Source organism: Gossypium hirsutum, chromosome D10 (assembly GCF_007990345.1).
Source record: "Gossypium hirsutum isolate 1008001.06 chromosome D10, Gossypium_hirsutum_v2.1, whole genome shotgun sequence".
Classification (NCBI taxonomy): Eukaryota; Viridiplantae; Streptophyta; class Magnoliopsida; order Malvales; family Malvaceae; genus Gossypium; species Gossypium hirsutum.
Genome location: NC_053446.1, coordinates 23,375,097 through 23,393,443, shown reverse-complemented (window position 1 = coordinate 23,393,443; position 18,347 = coordinate 23,375,097). Strand labels below are relative to the sequence as shown.

The 18,347-nt window shown below is 33.1% G+C and overlaps 2 protein-coding genes and 1 non-coding gene across 15 annotated transcripts; 2 read left to right on the top strand and 1 right to left on the bottom strand.

Moving 5' to 3' along the window:
- Positions 1-6,078: 6,078 nt before the first annotated feature.
- On the bottom strand, positions 6,079-13,881 carry LOC107914670 (uncharacterized). 13 transcript variants are annotated; one of them, XR_001688946.2, is made up of 10 exons: positions 13,632-13,837; positions 12,956-13,109; positions 11,471-11,573; positions 11,251-11,372; positions 9,701-10,822; positions 9,275-9,312; positions 9,000-9,192; positions 7,824-7,912; positions 6,820-6,864; positions 6,079-6,411 (listed from the first exon to the last, which is right to left on the bottom strand). XR_001688946.2 is itself a non-coding variant. In XM_016843659.2 (10 exons), the coding sequence occupies exons 2-9, from the start codon at positions 12,983-12,985 to the stop codon at positions 6,385-6,387; spliced, it is 1,680 nt and encodes a 559-aa protein (XP_016699148.2). In that variant the 5' UTR covers positions 12,986-13,109; positions 13,632-13,837; the 3' UTR covers positions 6,079-6,256; positions 6,344-6,384. The 13 variants fall into 13 exon arrangements, 8 of the variants coding, with proteins under 8 accessions (XP_016699148.2, XP_016699147.2, XP_016699149.2 ...); XR_001688947.2 differs by having other exon boundaries at positions 6,079-6,256; XM_016843659.2 differs by lacking the exon at positions 7,824-7,912 and having other exon boundaries at positions 6,079-6,256; positions 6,344-6,411.
- An 848-nt stretch (positions 13,882-14,729) lies between these two features.
- On the top strand, positions 14,730-17,369 carry LOC107914672 (FT-interacting protein 3). Its single transcript, XM_016843664.2, has one exon. The coding sequence runs from the start codon at positions 14,731-14,733 to the stop codon at positions 17,044-17,046; it is 2,316 nt and encodes a 771-aa protein (XP_016699153.1). The 5' UTR covers position 14,730; the 3' UTR covers positions 17,047-17,369.
- An 80-nt stretch (positions 17,370-17,449) lies between these two features.
- TRNAP-AGG (transfer RNA proline (anticodon AGG)) lies at positions 17,450-17,521 on the top strand. The gene has a single exon. It is a non-coding gene; the product is annotated as a tRNA-Pro (tRNA).
- The last annotated feature ends 826 nt before the right edge of the window (positions 17,522-18,347 follow it).

The following is an 18,347-nucleotide window of genomic DNA, read 5'->3' as shown; positions in this document are numbered from 1 at the left end:
CGTACACGTAAGCGCGATTTGCTGACGTGGAAGCAATAATTCATGAACAGTTTGTTTTTTAGCTTGGAAAACTTTGAAAGGCCATAACTTTTGGCTCGGTTGTCCGATTGAGACGATTTTTTTTATTTCGAATAACTTTTCAAGATCTACGCGCTGGCAAACAGCCGAAGGCGGTTTGCCGCAGTTTTCGTCGAAAAAGATCCTTTTTTGCCTCTAAATTTTGATTTTTTCGGTTTAAAATTAAATTTTGAAACATTCAAATCATTATTTTCCTTATTTATTTGAAGTAAACACTGGATTTTTTTTACAGAATTGTTGTATTATTTTTTTGATTTGACACGTGTATGGAATAGGTCCGATAAATCATTAGAACGTAAGTAATATAATTAAGATAATAACAGTATTTTTATAATATATTAGTTAATTAGTTTAGCTTAGTTGGTTAAGATGTTTGCTCTTTTCCCTTAGTACCTTGGTTCAAATCTTGTTGGTAATAATTTTGAATCTTTTTGTACTTGTTGCATTTATTTTTTAATCAATTAACTCTTCAATATTACATTAATATATATTATTAGTACAATAGTATAGACAGATTGACAATTTGAGCTACAATATTATGAATATTAACTACAATACATAATTGAGCTACATATTACAGTAATACATTAATATGTATTATTAAGGGCAAAATACCAAAAAAAGGGGCAAATTACACATAAAAGCCCTATTTTTTTAAAATTTACCGAAATAGGCCCGGTATTTTATTATTTACCGGAATGGGCCATTTTTCCCGAAATCGCGTCCATGTCAGCGCAATGTCAAGGGATGTGTCAGCAAATCGCGTCCTCGTAGGTGCGATTTGTATCCACGTAAGCAAATTGCGCTGACGTGGACGCTATTTGCTGACACGTCCCCTGACATCGCGCTGACGTGGACGCGATTCGGGGAAAATGGCTCGTTCCGGTAAATAATAAAATACCGGGCCCATTTCGGTAAATTTTAAAAAAATAGGACTTTTTTTGGTATTTTGCCCCAAAATGGAGAGTGAGTTGAAGTGACAAAATAGGTAATACTAGAAATGTGTAAGCATCCAACTACGCACTTGAATCATAAATACATAACATTTACAAAGAAAAACGAGGGCGTGGAGGGGTGGTATGATGGTTAAAACCAACCTCAGCACAGAGCTTAAGACGTAAGGTGAGGGCTTGAACATCATGAATTTCTAAACTCTAAAAATGAATACAAATTTAAAACAGATTTGGTGTTGGTGAGATCCATTGTACAAAATGCATCTCCAAAACAAAGTTTATGCTTTCATTTATTCATTTTGCACATTAAAAGAATTATGTTTAGCATTCTAAAAGAGTCTATAAAATTATCTTAACACATATATAATATTATACAATTCAGCAACCTTTTTTTGCATACTTGATTTCAATTGCTTTACATATACCACATACTTTTTAAAATTATTTGCCAATTAAGTCCTACCTCGACTGATATGAGTATTGTTGTCAATGTAGGAGGACGTGGGTTCAAGTGCGTTGAAGCGCATTATCCTCCTATTTATGAGTTGAAAAAAAAGCTAACATTTGCCAAAGATAACAAATATGCTCACAATATATAATAAAATTGTCAAAACACATCTATTTTGCTACATAAATCAAGCAGCCTCCATAGTTTACACTTAGTGCCACCAATAATTTAGAAATTAGGATATTTTTAATTATTTAAGTTAAGATATTTTATTTAATGGTGTTACAATAATTTTTAAAAATTATTTAATAACAATTTAATTTGTAAACTAATAAAATAACTTAAAAAAACATTTGTGGATATCCTTTTATCTTATACCATCACCATCAGTGGTGGCCATTTGGCTAGTAATGAATGACAAACCACCCACATGCCTCACACTACGCACAAGGAAGCCATTCGCTTTTGGCCTCCAACAAGCCACCCATTACGGATTGCCTATGGGGACCACTAAAGAACTATTAAGACATAAGAATCTCATATTACCTCGGCAAGAGGAATGCCAGAGCAGGACCATACAATACTATTCTTGACAACAATTGGCATGTAAAAGACTTGCCACTTGACTGGCCACATGAGTAGACCACCATCTATATTGTCGGTGCCAGACAAGGGGACCTTCCCTTATATATTCCCCAACACACGATGTATTAAGGACCTTCTCCCCTATCCTCACTTAAGACTTTCACCTATTTGGCCTTCTTCAACCTTATCCTCTCTTATCTCTTCCTCCTTCTCCTCCCTCAATTCTTCCAAGTCTCCACCTGTTACAGATAAATCAAACCCCTAAAATCTCCACCACCATCTCTTCCTTATCTACTCCTTATTGAATACTAGTACCAACAATACTCCCATCTCATCTCATGTCATCATACCCTTCTTATTTTTTATACTGGTTTTTAAAACTACACATATTGCTTAGTTCAATTTTTAATTAACTTTCTAAATAATATATTTTTAATTAGTTTTGAAGTCATTATTTGAATTTTTTATTATAATTAAAATATATTATATTATTTGACAATTCAAATATAATAAGAAAAAAAATCCAAATCATAATTAGAGCATTTGTACTATATTCAATGTACAAAATAAATTTGCTTGATGTAATTAATATGGACAGCGTTATTCAAAATAATAACTAATATGGATGATTAAAATATATAAATTATTTTGATAATTCAAATATAATGCTAATAAAATTTACTATTTAAAACCAAAGTAATGTAATTAATAAAATTATTATTTTTTAATTCGTACAAACTATAAAAACAGACTTTTTTTTGTAAATTAAACTCTTCACTATCCATTTTTTATTTATTTTCTTAATAATCAATATATTGAGCATAATAATTAATATTAAATATATTATACTATATTGTATAAATCTATTATTTAAAAAAATTTGTATATATAAATACAAAGTTACTTAATATTATATAAAAAATTAAAATATACTATTTAAAACTAAAACAATATAATTCTATCCTTTTACTTTTTTGTTAATGTAAACATAATAATTTAAATATACAGAAATACTAAATTTTATTTTTAATTGATACATGATTCTAATATTAATTAAGTGATAATTAATATGCTTAGAGTTCTATTAAAGTAATATCTTAATTTTACATCAATAAATTTTACATACAATTGATTATTGCAATTTAAATTATAATTATAATTATCACAATTTTTTTACTAATAATTTTTTAAATATAATTATCACAACTTCTATTTTACATCAATTTTTTAACTAATAATTTTAAATTAAATATTATAATTATTTTTAAATGTCAATGTTGTAATATGATGAAAAATAAAAGATATTCTCAATGTTTTTTAAGTTTTTCCAAATTCATACCTATATATAAAGATAATCAGTCGCATTAATTTTTTTTATTAATGGATTTAACAATTTGTTCAATTTTAGAAATTTTAAAAAAATTGAAAAAATAATATTAAAAAATTAAAAAAATCTAACAATCCAAAAAAATCAATAAAAGTCACCAAATTTGAAAGAAATTATTCAAAATTCAAAAAGTGATAGAATTGCAAAATTTTTAAATTTGCATTGAAATTAAAATATAATAAATTCCAAATAAATAATTACCAAAAAGGATTAAAAATTGGAATAAAGAAAAAATAAAAATAGAAAAAAGTTATAAGTTATGTGAATAGATAGAGTAGTTGGGAAATTATGACACTTAGCTTGGAAGGAATGGCATCCTTTTTTACAAACGAAACCACCTTTGCTGCCGCCCTACCCCACCCCACCCAGGTCAGAAACATTGCAGTATTCAAAATTGATGTCATAATGTTAGAATGTTAATTAACATATTTAGATAGATGTCATTTATTCTTTGTGTCATCATCAACAGTGTCTTACATTGTCAACTCTATCCCCCATGAAACACACAGACCATTGCCTTCCATGGCTAAACTCTTACACACCCAACTTGGCCTCCACCACCCTTTTTTTTTTTTCTTTTTAATGATTCGAGCCTTGGCCTTTTAGACATGTTTTGTTTTTTTAAGCGCACATCACTTTTTCAACTTCTGCAACTTTCTTACATACTATTTGCTTCCTCAACCCTCTACCAAACCTTTATATTTAGACTGCTTACTCGCTTTACATTATTAAAAATAGCTCGTTTCTTACACCTCTCTTAACACCATCATTATTTATGTAATACACATGCTACATTATTACACACAACATCCCCTACATTTCTACTTTGCCTCTAAAGCTAAATTTTGCAAACATTTTTTCTAGTTTTGCAAAAAGAAACATATATTTTTCCCTGAATTTCGCTTACAATATAGAGACTTCATCAATACTTTTTTGTCTCAAGAAAGATCATTTATAATTTTCTTTTTGACAATGGAGAACATGTGTTACACATATTAAAAACGGAAGTTAAAGCCTCACCAAATCTCACCCTCCATCAATCTTTATGTTCCACCTAAGATCAAGCTCGCACCAAGCTCAATGATCACTACTCTAATACGATTACTATTACTCACAACTAATATATCCTACAAACCCATCATGGCAAGTCACATAACCAAAAAGCGACACATAAGTATCCCCTTAAATACTCCCCCAAACTTCTCATGAAGGGGACCAATCTTTCTATCACCCCTCTCTCTTTGCTTTTGATTTCATCGTCATTTCTACCGTACTTAAATCAATTTAGCCCCAAATTAATTTTTAGGTTTATATTTTAGTTCTTTTCTTTTAATTTGCGGTAATTAAGAGAAAGGTTTTAGACAAATTTGTTGTTTTCATTGCAATCGCCTAAATTTTTTGGCCTTGAGCTGTAATGCTAAAATTGCTAAATGGGGACTGTTTACAGTGTGGATTCCGATGATAGAGACGAGATTGATTCCGACTCTCAAGCTTGAATGTGATTTTAGCATTTTTCCTTCCAACACCATACCCATACATCCAAGGGTCGACTTTTCTACCCATAATCAAAGGCGTGTTTGATATTTTTAAGGATTTTTTATTTTTTAAATCTGATCAATGATTTCTATTAATAGAAAGATTAATTTATTTAATTATTATCAATTAGGATTTAATTCAGTACAAGTTGACTCTTAATTAATTTCTTATTTTCTATTAACAGCTTTTTTTTTTGCGCCTTATCCTTGCAAAAATGGATTAAAATTATTTAAATAAGATAAATTTATTATAATAATGTAAGACAGTTAAATAAAAAATTAATTAAAATACTAATTCTAACAAAAGGACTAAACCAAGCTTTGGATAAACCATTCAACATCAATAAAAAAAAACTATTAGTTGAATAGATTTACAATTTTTTAATTAATTTTATGAATTTTAATTGTTTATTGAATTATTATTGTTAAACCAACTATCAAACTTATCAAAATCAAGAATCAATGATCAGATCAGCTTGATCATTGGTTCAATTTTCAGAACATCAATAAAATTAAGTGGAAGAGATGTAATAACTAGCACTCAATCCCTAAATCTTGAGAGCTTTATCCACTTGCTTCTTAAACTAGTTGGTAAATGGTACTGATAATAACTATTAACAACTCAAGATATTCTTCTTCCCATGAAAGCCATGCATTAGAAGTCAAACTATATTGTTTTCTCTACTCAAAAAATTAAATAATCAATCCTATGCATTAGATTAAAGAGTAAATTGATCTTTTTTATTAAAAATTTCATTTATTTGTACTATTAAAAGTTGACGTGGTTAATAGAATAACCAAACAATGACATGTGACATGTCATGTGTATCTCCTGCCAGCATACAAGGGTCAATTTTTAACAATAGAAATGAATGAAACTTTTAACAGAAATATCGGTTTACTTTTTTTTTTATCTAATTTGTCCCATCTTTTGAGTTAAAAAAATAAAATACAATCTAGCTTTAATATAGAATCCGTCGTGATGCTTTTACCTCTTCTTCCAAAGTTGAGAATATATCACACACTGTGTGAACCAAAGGCGGTCTGTCAATACTATCGTCACACAAACCGGAACCTCTTATCCACATACCATATTTTCCAAAACCCCAATCGACATTTTGTTCATCTTCCTATCATATTTTTCATATTCAAATCTTCCAAATGTTTCCTACTAGTCTGATACTTCACCACTTCAATGTCTCTGCTTCTTTAGGATAAAATTTTGTCAACGCTATCCAAATAATACAGCTGTGTAACTTTTCTACTTCAGCTTTCAAGATACAAACAATAAAAAATCAAAATCTAAAGAGGATATACTATAAGCGTAGGTACATGGGTCAAACCAGAAAAAAGGTACCAATCTTCTTGTCTAATTTTGTAATGAAGTTTCCAACACATTCATTGTCCACTTTTCTGATAAAACATCTGACATCCATATGACAACCATTGTCAAAGACTCCGTCTAATAGAGATTAAGAGAAAGAACTCTTTTTCTAGCATGATCAGAATGAAATAAAGAATTTCAGATATTCACCCACAGTTACTGCATACTTCACATCAACTCACACCAAAAATATTCAACAAATCTGAAATTTTGATTGTGAAAATTACCTATTTGTTTGTGGGAGGGAAGGATGACCCACACAAATATACAAACAAAGCGGTTTATAAAGAATCAACGGGGAAAAACTTTAACTACAACAGTGGCATTAGCAGCAACGAATAGTTTTTATGTATGTATCAATTTTCAAAAACTAACGATCTGCTTTGAAATTTGCAGAAAGAGAAGAAAAACTGAAGGCACCAAACAATTTGAAATGATAGCTTGCTCACCTTATTATTGTCTGAGAGAAACTGTTCTGCAAAGAATGAAGTGACCTGCAGGAAAAATTGACATCATGGATAAGATGATGCTATATTATGAAATGTCCACAACTAAGTTCGAAGTAGAAATTGACCCTTTCCTTAACTAAGTTTGTTTTCAATACGTTGGCTTAGACTCTTCATTTTTTCTTCTTGAAATGCCCATGTCCAACACTCATGTCTAAGTAACACTTGCTCAAACATGACCTTCCAAGGACTCCTAATACATGAAACAACTTAAAAATTTTTGAACATTCTTGTATTTGACAGTTATACCCAAGTATGAACAACATAGTTTTTCATGATAATGCTACTAACAAAGGTTTGGACAATTACAGCTTCATTAGTCAGAACAACATAGATTTTTATGACTGATACTAAGTAAGATTTGGACAATGATGACTTCATTTGACTGCTGTTGACAATCAACTTAGATGAATTCTCAAAAAGAGAAAAAAAAGGTATTAATTTGATTCAATATGAGTTAGTTTCAGATGCTTGCTTATTTTACAAGTCAAATGAAATGTGAGAAAGTTAAAAGCAATATATTTTAAGTAATCACTACTAATTAAGATATGTTTTGTATAAATTTAATGGAACAAATCAATTTTCAAAAACGAATTAATCTATGATAATCTGTGTATAGAAAATTAAAAACAGCAACAAAAATAGGATGCATTTTGACTAGATATAAATATCATTTTCTCGCGTCCAGGTGGCCAATCAAACCTGGTTGACAAGCATCTTGTGCAAACAAGCCTCCTTTCCTTCCCTCTATACAGTTATCCAAGGAAGAAATATATACCCGATGCATATATTATTTCACTTGAACCAACATTTTCTTACTTAGATATGACCTCAGTCAAAGCTTCCTATACGCTCAAATTAAATTATTACTACAGAATATTAAGCAAAATTTTCTTCAGCATCCATCATGGTCTAGAAGAGAAAAGGAGAAGGCACTTAACACTTACTATAGACAATACTTGGCTTTGCAATATGAATTCGTAAGGAAAACAGAAACCAATGTTTTGAATTTGGCCCGCGCAAACTTTGCAAATCACTAAAGAAAAAAGGAATAAATTGAATATGTTTAGACAAAATGTGAAGAATAGCTAAAACACAGAGCATATTCAAATCAAGAAACTTCTAATTTATCACAGCATATTCTACAATAGCAGCCAAAAAGAGTACTAGAAACTCTCCAAGTGCCTCAGGCACAAGTTCCACTACTAACAGAGAGGATACAAAACTATCTCCGTCACAGCAGAAAATATATAAATGAATTCTAACAAAGCTAATTCTTAAAAATCCATGTTCTCAAGGGTAACTTTAAACCTAACTGCCTATCATACCAGGAAATTAATTAATCACTGGTTTTAGTCAAAAGCAAGGAAATCAACTAATTGCCTCTTTCCTAATAGGTATAAACATCTTCACCTAAAGCAAGTCTAAGATTAATAAATTCTGCATGCAATGATGAGGGCACAGCAGAGAAAATACAGCCCAGCAAAGGTAATATTGCCTTAAATTGAAAAAAGAAAAAGAAAAAGAAAAGTTCAAAATTAGTTTTATGCACAATCCTACATTTCAAATTTAGTATTATCTTTAAAAAAGATGCAATCAAGCATGATTTAATCAAATAACTATCATAATAAATTCACTCCATATACATATGCCAAGTGCCAACTATTATCACTAACATATAGAACATGCTCTGCATCAAAAACAGTGGATCTAGACTCTCATGCTTTGTTCCGGTGTATGAGGAAAAAGGTGTCAAAGTCAAACCCCGATAGGAGAACAAAGTTGGTGGAAGTTGAACACCTTGAACAGGAAAGGGATAGGTTATCATAGGAAATATTATGGTTTTTTTACATAGGTGCTAAAAACACTCCATCTCTCTCCCACGCACAAGACAGAATGAACAGCAAAGTAGTTGCATGAACACAACCACAAATACTACAGCCTTATTTTATCATAATCTTCTTGTTATATTCAGACTAACTTTTGATTTCCTTGTATGTTAAAACATGAAATCAAGAGAACAGAAAGAACAAGCCTCTTTCTCATACATAAACCTGTGATTTTATATAAAAGGGGTTGGCAAATGCTGAAATTAATTGAACAAATGAAAGCATAAAAAGAACCTTGGAAACCAGCCGCATGGATCTTCGAGGAAGAACCTTCCTACTAAGATGCTTTGCGCTTCTTAGAACCTTGGCATCAAGCATGCTACAATTATTTTGATCACCACTTACATATGCTCCCTTTTTCCCGAGTCCATTAGAATCAACATTATCAAGCATTCCACAATTTTCAAATGACTCATTGTGTGAGCATCTGGAAAGGGCAATCATACACTCAAATCAACACATAAAATAAATATTTTATAGCATATAATTAAATTAAGAAGGATAATTACTCCAAACTCTCTCCCCAATTAATAATTTTGCTCCTATCCTGCAAGCAGTTTCATACAGTATAATTTTAGTTGTTTCATTGAGTATACAGAGACCAAACAGACATGAACTTAGATTTCCAAGCCCAACTCTACTCCTAACCCATAAAAAGAAACAAAAATAAATAAATTGATTTTACAAAACCAAATTGTTCAGATTATTATAAAAAGTACAGGAGGAAGATAAGAAGATTTTTTTCTACCCATACGATGAACCCACCAGATACATATTCATAAAGAATGGCCAAATAACTTGAAAACAACACCTTAAACAATATCTCAAAATAATAACTAGCTAGTAAATTTTTACATGTAACAAGATGGCAAACAGAATAAGAAGAGTACAAGAACAGGAGGAGAAGGAGTAGAAAACTAGAGGTGAACTATTACCTGTTCTTCAACTAATATGGGCAACTGATTCCTATATGTCTCTTGATCAAGCCCAGTAGAGCCTACTAGTCCGCCTGGATCTGCATAAATATTATGCTTTGGATCAACCAAATTCACAAATTGACCATTTCCACGAGGTGGATGTAATTTGTTTTTCTGGTGAACAACATCTTTCGGCATTGGCATCTGCAATGAACCATCCGACAGGCATCCAGGAACAATTTCCCCAGAACTGACAAGATTAGAACCCTTATGCAAGGCAGAATTATCACATATTTCATTTTCAAGATTAGAATTCTGATGCTTCACTGTGAGAAGATTTAGTGGACCATCTGATATATTTAACACGCCATCACTAGCTAACATCTCCTGAGGAGAATTAATATTTGAATCAAGAGTTATCAAACACCCATCTTTGGCAGAGGATACACCAGAATAATTTACTTCGTCTTGAAAATCAGGAAGAGCTTCAAATGAGGACATTCCTTGATGTCCTTCTAAAAGCTGTGATACTTCTACGGCTTCAGCACATGATGTCATTATAGTGGAATCCAAGGGCCCATCATCATCCCCATCAAGATGATCAAGCTGCAATGCATCATTTTCTTTTATGATCAAACTTGGGGGTAATCCAGAGTGTATATGGCTATCCTTTATTTTCTCAGCATCTACATTCAACTGAAAAGAATCTTTCACCGGTTTACTACCTTCCCCAAAGCACCCATGCTCCTTATGAAAACTCTGAGACTTGCTATGGGACATTTCCTGGCATATGGAAACCTCACCCTTCAATTTCTCAACCCAGTCAGATGGGTTTGAATTTAAATCAACATAAAGGTTAATCCCCTCTTCTGAACTGACATGAAACTGAAAAGGGGAAAGAGTAGGAGTATTTATGGAGGAACAGAACGCAGCCTCATTAGAACATGCACCAACATTTGTGTCTTTGTGTTCAGTTTGGGGCATATCATTCATCCTTCCATCCCTCGTGAGAGTCAAACAATTTCTATTGAAGAATGTTGTTGGGAACTCGTCATTCCTAGAACCATTGTCATTATACTGAGTAACAAACTGAGGCTGTGGTGTTTGCTGGAAAAAAGTAGAACCAACACCATAGCCATCCTGCATTGATTGACCCAGATAATTAGAAACAAGTTTTCAGCCCCAGAAAGCAAACAATTAAGCATTTAAGGTTAAAGCATCCACATCTCTCTGACAGATAAATTTTGCTTAAAAAGCTGTTAACTTTTCAGAGTCTATAGACTAAAAGACAAAAGTGTCATATGGTAAAATCGTACTGCACTAGTGTATCTTCGTTTCGGTGGTGGCGCTGGGTGTGTGTGTGTTGGTGAGGGTGATCATCTCATGTTTGGTTAGATGAAAAGGTCTATATCTTTCATCAGGAACAACCCCATTAGCCTAACACATGCAACAGGAGTGAAGAACCAATCGGGAAGATGGAGTGAGGAGTTGTATGGATTTATTTGACTGCATCAGAAGTCAAATAGTATCCACAACTAAAACATAGACATCCAAGAATAGAAACGAACCTTATGATAAAATTTATCCCCTGCACAACAACCGAATGCATTACATTTAACAGCTTGAGGATAATTGCCTCCATTAAAACTGTCTGCTGGACAAGAAATGAGTCCATAAAAATCTGCAGCAGCTGAATGTTATTCTCACAAAGACTCATCAATTGTAGTAAAGAAATCATAGTACAGAAAACTAAGATAAAACTGATTAGCCACAACAACCTGTGTATACCTTTATCAGCATTCCTGAAAGGGGGTTTCAGGGCCAACGGAATTCCAGACTCTTGAATTTCATCTGATCTTTCCGTTGTAGTCATTGAACCCAATCTCTGGGTCTGCATATTTTCAAAGATATTTTATGATGAGATAAACAAAATACTCAAAGCTATGAAAATTTAGGAGCTTGTTTTCAACAAATGAAAAAACCCATGTGAAGAATAAAGAATATTAGAGAATGTTTTGTATTTGATAGGCCAGCAAACTTTACATCCAGATGCAGTTTATCAAATGGAACAGACTGAAGTCCATGAAACTCACTATGATAAGTGGCGCAGCTTATCTTGGCATGAAAACATTAAGTATGAGAACTGTGATTGAGATGACAGATGATAAGAGATGTTTATTAACAAAGACGAGTTAATGCAAAACATGCCAAAAACTTCTGTAACAAACAAAATGAAGAAAAGATATGCCCAGGAATAAAGATAAATAGTGCCTTATACGAAGGTTATGAATAAAAACAACTTTTATTAAGAAAAATGGCATGAACATAGACCTTTTTTTCTGACTCTCACAGGATATAGTAATTGATTAGGACATTTTCCTAAAACTACATTTCATATCAATAAATACCCCCCAAAATAAACTCTAAGGTACTCGTTAAGGCTTTTATTTGGTAGACATGAAAAAGCAATACTGCCAGTGATGCCATTTTCAACAAATTCTTGATGCGCAATTTTCATCACGATGCACAATGAAAAGTCCATCAATTCCCAAAGATGAGTATCTTCCCTTGAAAATTTGGCATATTATTTTGTCCCCATAACTTCCATTTTTCCTAATCATATTTCTACTTCCCATATTTTAGGAAACACCCACCACTTATCTTGAATGTTGTATCCATTTATATAACTGCACGCCATACAGCATCAGATGAAAAATTAGTTCAAAAAATACCTCCTGCAACCAATGCTAGCAAGAATCTCCCTGTACCCTGCTAGCTAGCATTGTATTTATATTAATTGAGCTTTTAAAAGCAAATAACAAAATTAAGCATGTCAATCTTGCAATTTTTCTTCATTACTAAAATATATACACAAAAAAGGGAGCGCCAGAATTAACACCTATGGCATTTAAAATGCTTTCTTTGGATATCTCCATTCTGAATTATTATAAACTCTTTTTACATTTTTTTTCTGTTATTTTTCTTGTTCTTTGTTCCGATCCTTTTTTCTACTTTGAAACTCAAAGATTACTTTTTCCCCAAACTCTCATATGAAGAAAGTTCTAAAACTAAATCTAATCAAGTATTCCTATAAACAGCATGTGCCAACATACAATTATCAGCTCAAATACAGCATAATAAATGAAACATAAATATAACATAATGGAACTACTACACGAAGTAATCTAAGCTAACATATTGGCAAAAGTCAGTATGATATGCTTAGATTCTTAACTCTTAGTTGCCAAGGAAAAGGACAGCTCAATAAATTACCTCTAGATAGGAGGCCACTGATTTCCCCATATCCGAGCTCGACCTATTAGCAGGTAAACCATATTTTTACATAAACTTTGAAGCTCTTTCCTTGAAAGGCTATGGTAGAAACCTTTATCTCTTTTATTTGCCATGCGTTGTCGACCAGTTAAATCTATAAAGAACAGCAGCAGATAAATTAATTTTGAGTCATTCAATGCACTTAACAAATGAAAGTTTGTGCTATAGTAGTTGCGAAAATCTAAAATTCAAACATCAATAGGATCAAATAGAAAGTATTTATCGAGTAAGAATATAAAACAAATCATGACCAAGCTATTTTAACCTCAAATTCAGTATCTCCTTACCTTAAAACCACTTCACCTTAAGAACCACAGAAGCCAAAGAGAAAAAATTTAGAAAACGTGTTACGTTTGTTCACCAACCTTATCTGATAGCTAAGAAACAGTAGGGAAAAAATCAGCTGAAGCGTAGAGCTTCAACTAACAAAGTTGAAATCTGAACATATATATATTAAAAAATGTTCCAAATAACGAAGAGTGAATTTTTTATTACTGTTTTCCTACATTTTCGGAGAAAGAAAATTGAAGAAAAAATGGTGAAAATTCTTTATCTGTTGTTGATATTTGTTTAGGAGATGAAAGAGAAGAAGAGGAAAAGGAAGGCGAATATTCACCTGCTCCTGGTTCTTTTTTCCCCGGAAAATAGCCTAGAAAGTGGTGGAAGATGAAGGGAAAATAAGAAGCTTTACTTTAAGAGAAAAGAGGAGAGAGAGAGGGCTTTAGTCAGCAACGTGGTTTGAAAAATAAAAAAATGGGATCTCGTTTCGCTCTTTGCAGTGATTTGAAAATGGCGATTTCGGTGTACAATATTGTCATTTTTAATGCGGAGTAAATATGCCCAACCAAATCACCAATTTCTAAGCTACATCTGATTTTTTACATTTAATTTTTAAATAATATATTTTCTTTATTATTCTTGCATTTAATATATATTATTCCAACTTAAGTAATATATTATAAGGAGCGCATATATTTAATGTTTTTAATAAAATCTAATCAGTCAGTAATAACTGTTTGCTTTTCTTGAAGCAAGTTAATAGGGAAGAAAAATAAAACAAAAAGTTGTATTCGAATCAAAGTACATATGGGATACCCATCCAACTCATTATCAAGGTGATAGGGAAAGAAAATTATGGTTTAAGGACAATCTTGATGAAAATTTATACTATGGGAGATTATCCATGAAATTTTGACCCTTTTTTAATATAAAACACAAAGTCATCTTTTTGAATAAATTAATTTCATAAAAGGAAAATTGGTTTTTGAAGTAATAATGTAACATAAATGCTAATAATCCATATTACGTTATACTCATTCAAATTCAAAATCTAAGTAACAAATATAATCAAGATTATTTAGCATTAAATAGGGAAATTATTATTCTTTATTATTTTTAACCTATAGATTTCCTTACCTGCTGAACTCTCCTAAAAACCAGAATCTCCAGCTTTGCTCTCTCTCACATACCAGGGAAGCAATATTTACATTTCATTATCAGTTCTTTTTCAAAACTAGGGTTACCATCCTACCTTTATTTTGCATAATCGGGAAAATTATATCTCATACTCATGTTCTAATCCCGCACAAGTGTTGAATAGGAGTAAATTAACATGTCAGGTTTTGCTATACTGTCTAACATTTACAACAACTGTTGTGACATTCTTTTTTGTTTTTGGTTACTAAAATCCGACATTTTATGCAGATTTTTGAACAATGTCTGAACCGGACATAGACTTTTCATTGAAGGAAACTTCACCAAACCTTGGTGGAGGAAGAGTCTCCGGCAGTGAAAAGCTTACATCATCATTCGACCTTGTGGAACAGCTACATTTTTTGTATGTAAAAATGGTGAGGGCCAAAGGTTTACCACCTTCACCATGTAATCCATTTGTTGAAGTAAAGGTTGGTAATTACGAAGGCACAACCAAGTCCTTGGAGAATAACCCTGCTCCCGAGTGGAACCAAGTGTTCGCCTTCGCCAAAGATCGAATCCAGGCCGTCACGGTTGAGATAACTGTGAGGAACAAAGAGAGTTCGACCAATGTCGACAAAGTCGTAGGCAAACTCCGCTTCGATATACCGGACATTCCTAGCCGTGTTCCCCCGGATAGTCCGCTCGCGCCGCAGTGGTATAGCTTGGAGGATGAAAATGGAAGCAAAGGTGAAAGAGGGGAATTGATGTTGGCTATTTGGATGGGGACTCAAGCTGATGAAGCGTTTCCCGATGCATGGCATTCAGATGCAGCTTCCGTTAACGGCGAAAGCATCGCGAATACTCGATCCAAAGTGTACATTTCGCCTAGACTTTGGTATCTTAGAATCAATATAATTCAAGCACAAGACTTGGTGCCTATGAATAACAAAAGGATTCCTCAAGTTTATGTGAAAGCTATGCTTGGGAATATGGCTTTGAGGAGTCGGTTTTCGCCCGATAAGAGCCTAAACCCGACGTGGAATGAGGATTTGATGTTCGTCGCAGCGGAATCTTTTGATGATCCGTTGATGTTGAGTGTGGTGGATAAGTTAAGTGATAACAAAGAGGAAGTACTCGGGAGTTGCTCGATTCATTTATCGAAAGTTGAGAAGAGGCTAATGCCGATACCTATCGAGGCAAACTGGTACAATCTCGAACAATCCGTGCAGGACAATCGAAACAATAAGGAAGTAAGGTTTGCCAGCAGGCTACATTTGAGGGTCTGTTTAGATGGAGGCTATCATGTTCTTGATGAGTCCATTTATTACAGTAGTGATTTCAGGGCAACATCCAAATTCTTATGGCCTCCTGCCATTGGTGTCTTGGAGCTCGGGATCTTGAACGCATCTGGTTTGCTTCCAATGAAGTCGAAAAATGGACGTGGAACGACCGATGCTTATTGTGTTGCAAAATACGGGCCTAAATGGGTTAGAACGAGGACGATTGTCAACAGTTTTGCTCCGAAATGGAACGAGCAATACACTTGGGATGTCTATGATCCTTATACGGTTATCACCATCGGAGTTTTCGACAACTGTCACTTGCAAGGAGGAAGTAACGCTGTAGATTCGCAGGACCGGAGAATTGGGAAGGTAAGGATTCGATTGTCTACGCTTAATACCGATCGGATTTACACACTTTCTTATCCACTTATAGTGTTGGAACCCAATGGAGTGAAGAAAACAGGTGAAATTCAATTGTCAGTGAGATTTACATGCTCATCTACATGGAATCTATTACAATCTTATACGCAACCTTTGTTTCCCCAAATGCATTACCTTCTTCCGTTATCCGTATATCAAATCGAGAGTTTAAGGCACCAAGCTACACATACTCTATCCTCTAGATTGCGTCGTGCCGAGCCACCGTTACAGAGCGAAGTTGTGGAGTATATGCTGGATGTTGGCTCCAATGTGTGGAGTTTAAGAAGGGGGAGAGCTAATCTTGAAAGACTCTTGGCAGCATTTAATCTACTTGTTGAAGCATGGAAATGGTTCGATCAGATACGGAAATGGAAGAATCCGATCTCGACAATGGCGGTTCACTTTCTATATTCGATGTTAATACTTTTCCCTGATATGATATTACCCTTAGTTTTTCTCATGTGTGTTGTACATGGAGCTTCACAGTACAGGAAAAGGCCAAGACATCCTCCACACATGGATACTAAGTTGTCACTCGTTGAGTCCGTGCAGTCCGATGATTTCGATGAGGAGTTCGACACATTCCCAACTTCAAAAAACGTGAAAGTTCTTAAAAAGAGGTATGATCGGCTGAGAAGCATTGCGGGGAGGATGATGACTATAATCGGAGACTTGGCAACTCAAGCTGAGAGGCTTAATTCTATGCTAAGCTGGAGAGATCCCAGAGCTACTTCATTGTTTATGGCATTTTGTTTAATAGCTTGCATAGCATTCTATTTGGTTCCTTGGCGCTTATTTGCACTAGGATTCGGGTTTTTCGGGATGAGACATCCTCGGTTTCGAATCAGCATTCCTTCAATGCCCCAAAACTTCTTCAAAAGATTGCCTGCAAGAACAGATAGTATGATATGAGACTGAGGACAAGGGACCTGATCGATGTTGGAAGAAAGTAATGCAAATTCTTTACATTTACTGTCAAACTTTGGTCTCTGTGTGTGTTTTGGACTTATTATATCTTCCATATAAAATGAATGTATGTTGTTGATCAGCTCAAACTCGCAGTATGCATGGAATTAACCAAGATTCGGGGAACTTGGGTGAAAAAGGGTCTTGCTGGTGTGTAATTATGTGCTAGACATCGATTATTTTCTGTTTTTTATTTTTATTTTTTGTTTTTCTATGTACTTCGAATGTATATCCTGAACAGACGGAAACAAATATATATATCTATTCTGAACGGGTTTTATAATTCATTGGAGCGGACCATTCTCAAGTCACGTTTATAAAACTTAATTTTGAAGTGATCCAACATAATGGGCATTTGGTCTAGTGGTATGATTCTCGCTTAGGGTGCGAGAGGTCCCGAGTTCAATTCTCGGAATGCCCCTTTTTTCATATAAATAGTCTAATTCTAGTTTTGGTCCCTTTACAAAAATTATGCAATTTAGTTTTTATATTCTAATTTTGCACAATTTGATCTCCTACTTTTTAGTGTTATTAGTTAGATTAAATTGCTAACACAATTAATTATTTTTTTTAAGATTTTGACTTTCATTCGAGCTTGAATGCTTAAGGATAATTATTTTAAAAAAAGTCAAACAAACAATTTAGCTCAATAAACTTATGCTTTAAGGCAATTTTTTTTTAAATTAGTACTTTAATGAAAATAGTTAACAGTGTTAATAATTTGGCCTAATTAAAAATACTATAAAAGTAAGAAAATCAAATTGAGCCAAAATAGAGAAACTAAATCACATACTTTTGCATAGTAAAAGGACCAAAACTAGAATAAAACCATCGATTTTCCCAAGAGAGGAAAGGAAAAAGACGGGGTGACCTCGGCCCATGGATCAAACTAATATTTTCACATTGCCACTTGTAAGTGTCAAGGCGGGAAAAGAAGCATATTTTAATAAACAAGAGTAAACTACACTAGGAGTTATCCAACTATTAGTAAATTTCTTTTTTAGTCACCTAATTATAAAAAGTTATAAAATAGTCTTTCAACTATTAATTTTTTTTGGTCACCCAACTTCGAAAAGTTACAAAATGATCATCAAACTATTTAATTTTGATTTTTTGGTCATCTACTAATAGTAACAACTTTTAAAATTGGCATAATAGCAACTTTAACCCTCAATGTTCATACATTATATCAATTTAGTCTCGATTCTAAAAAAAATCTAACCTTCAATATTTACATAATGTATAAT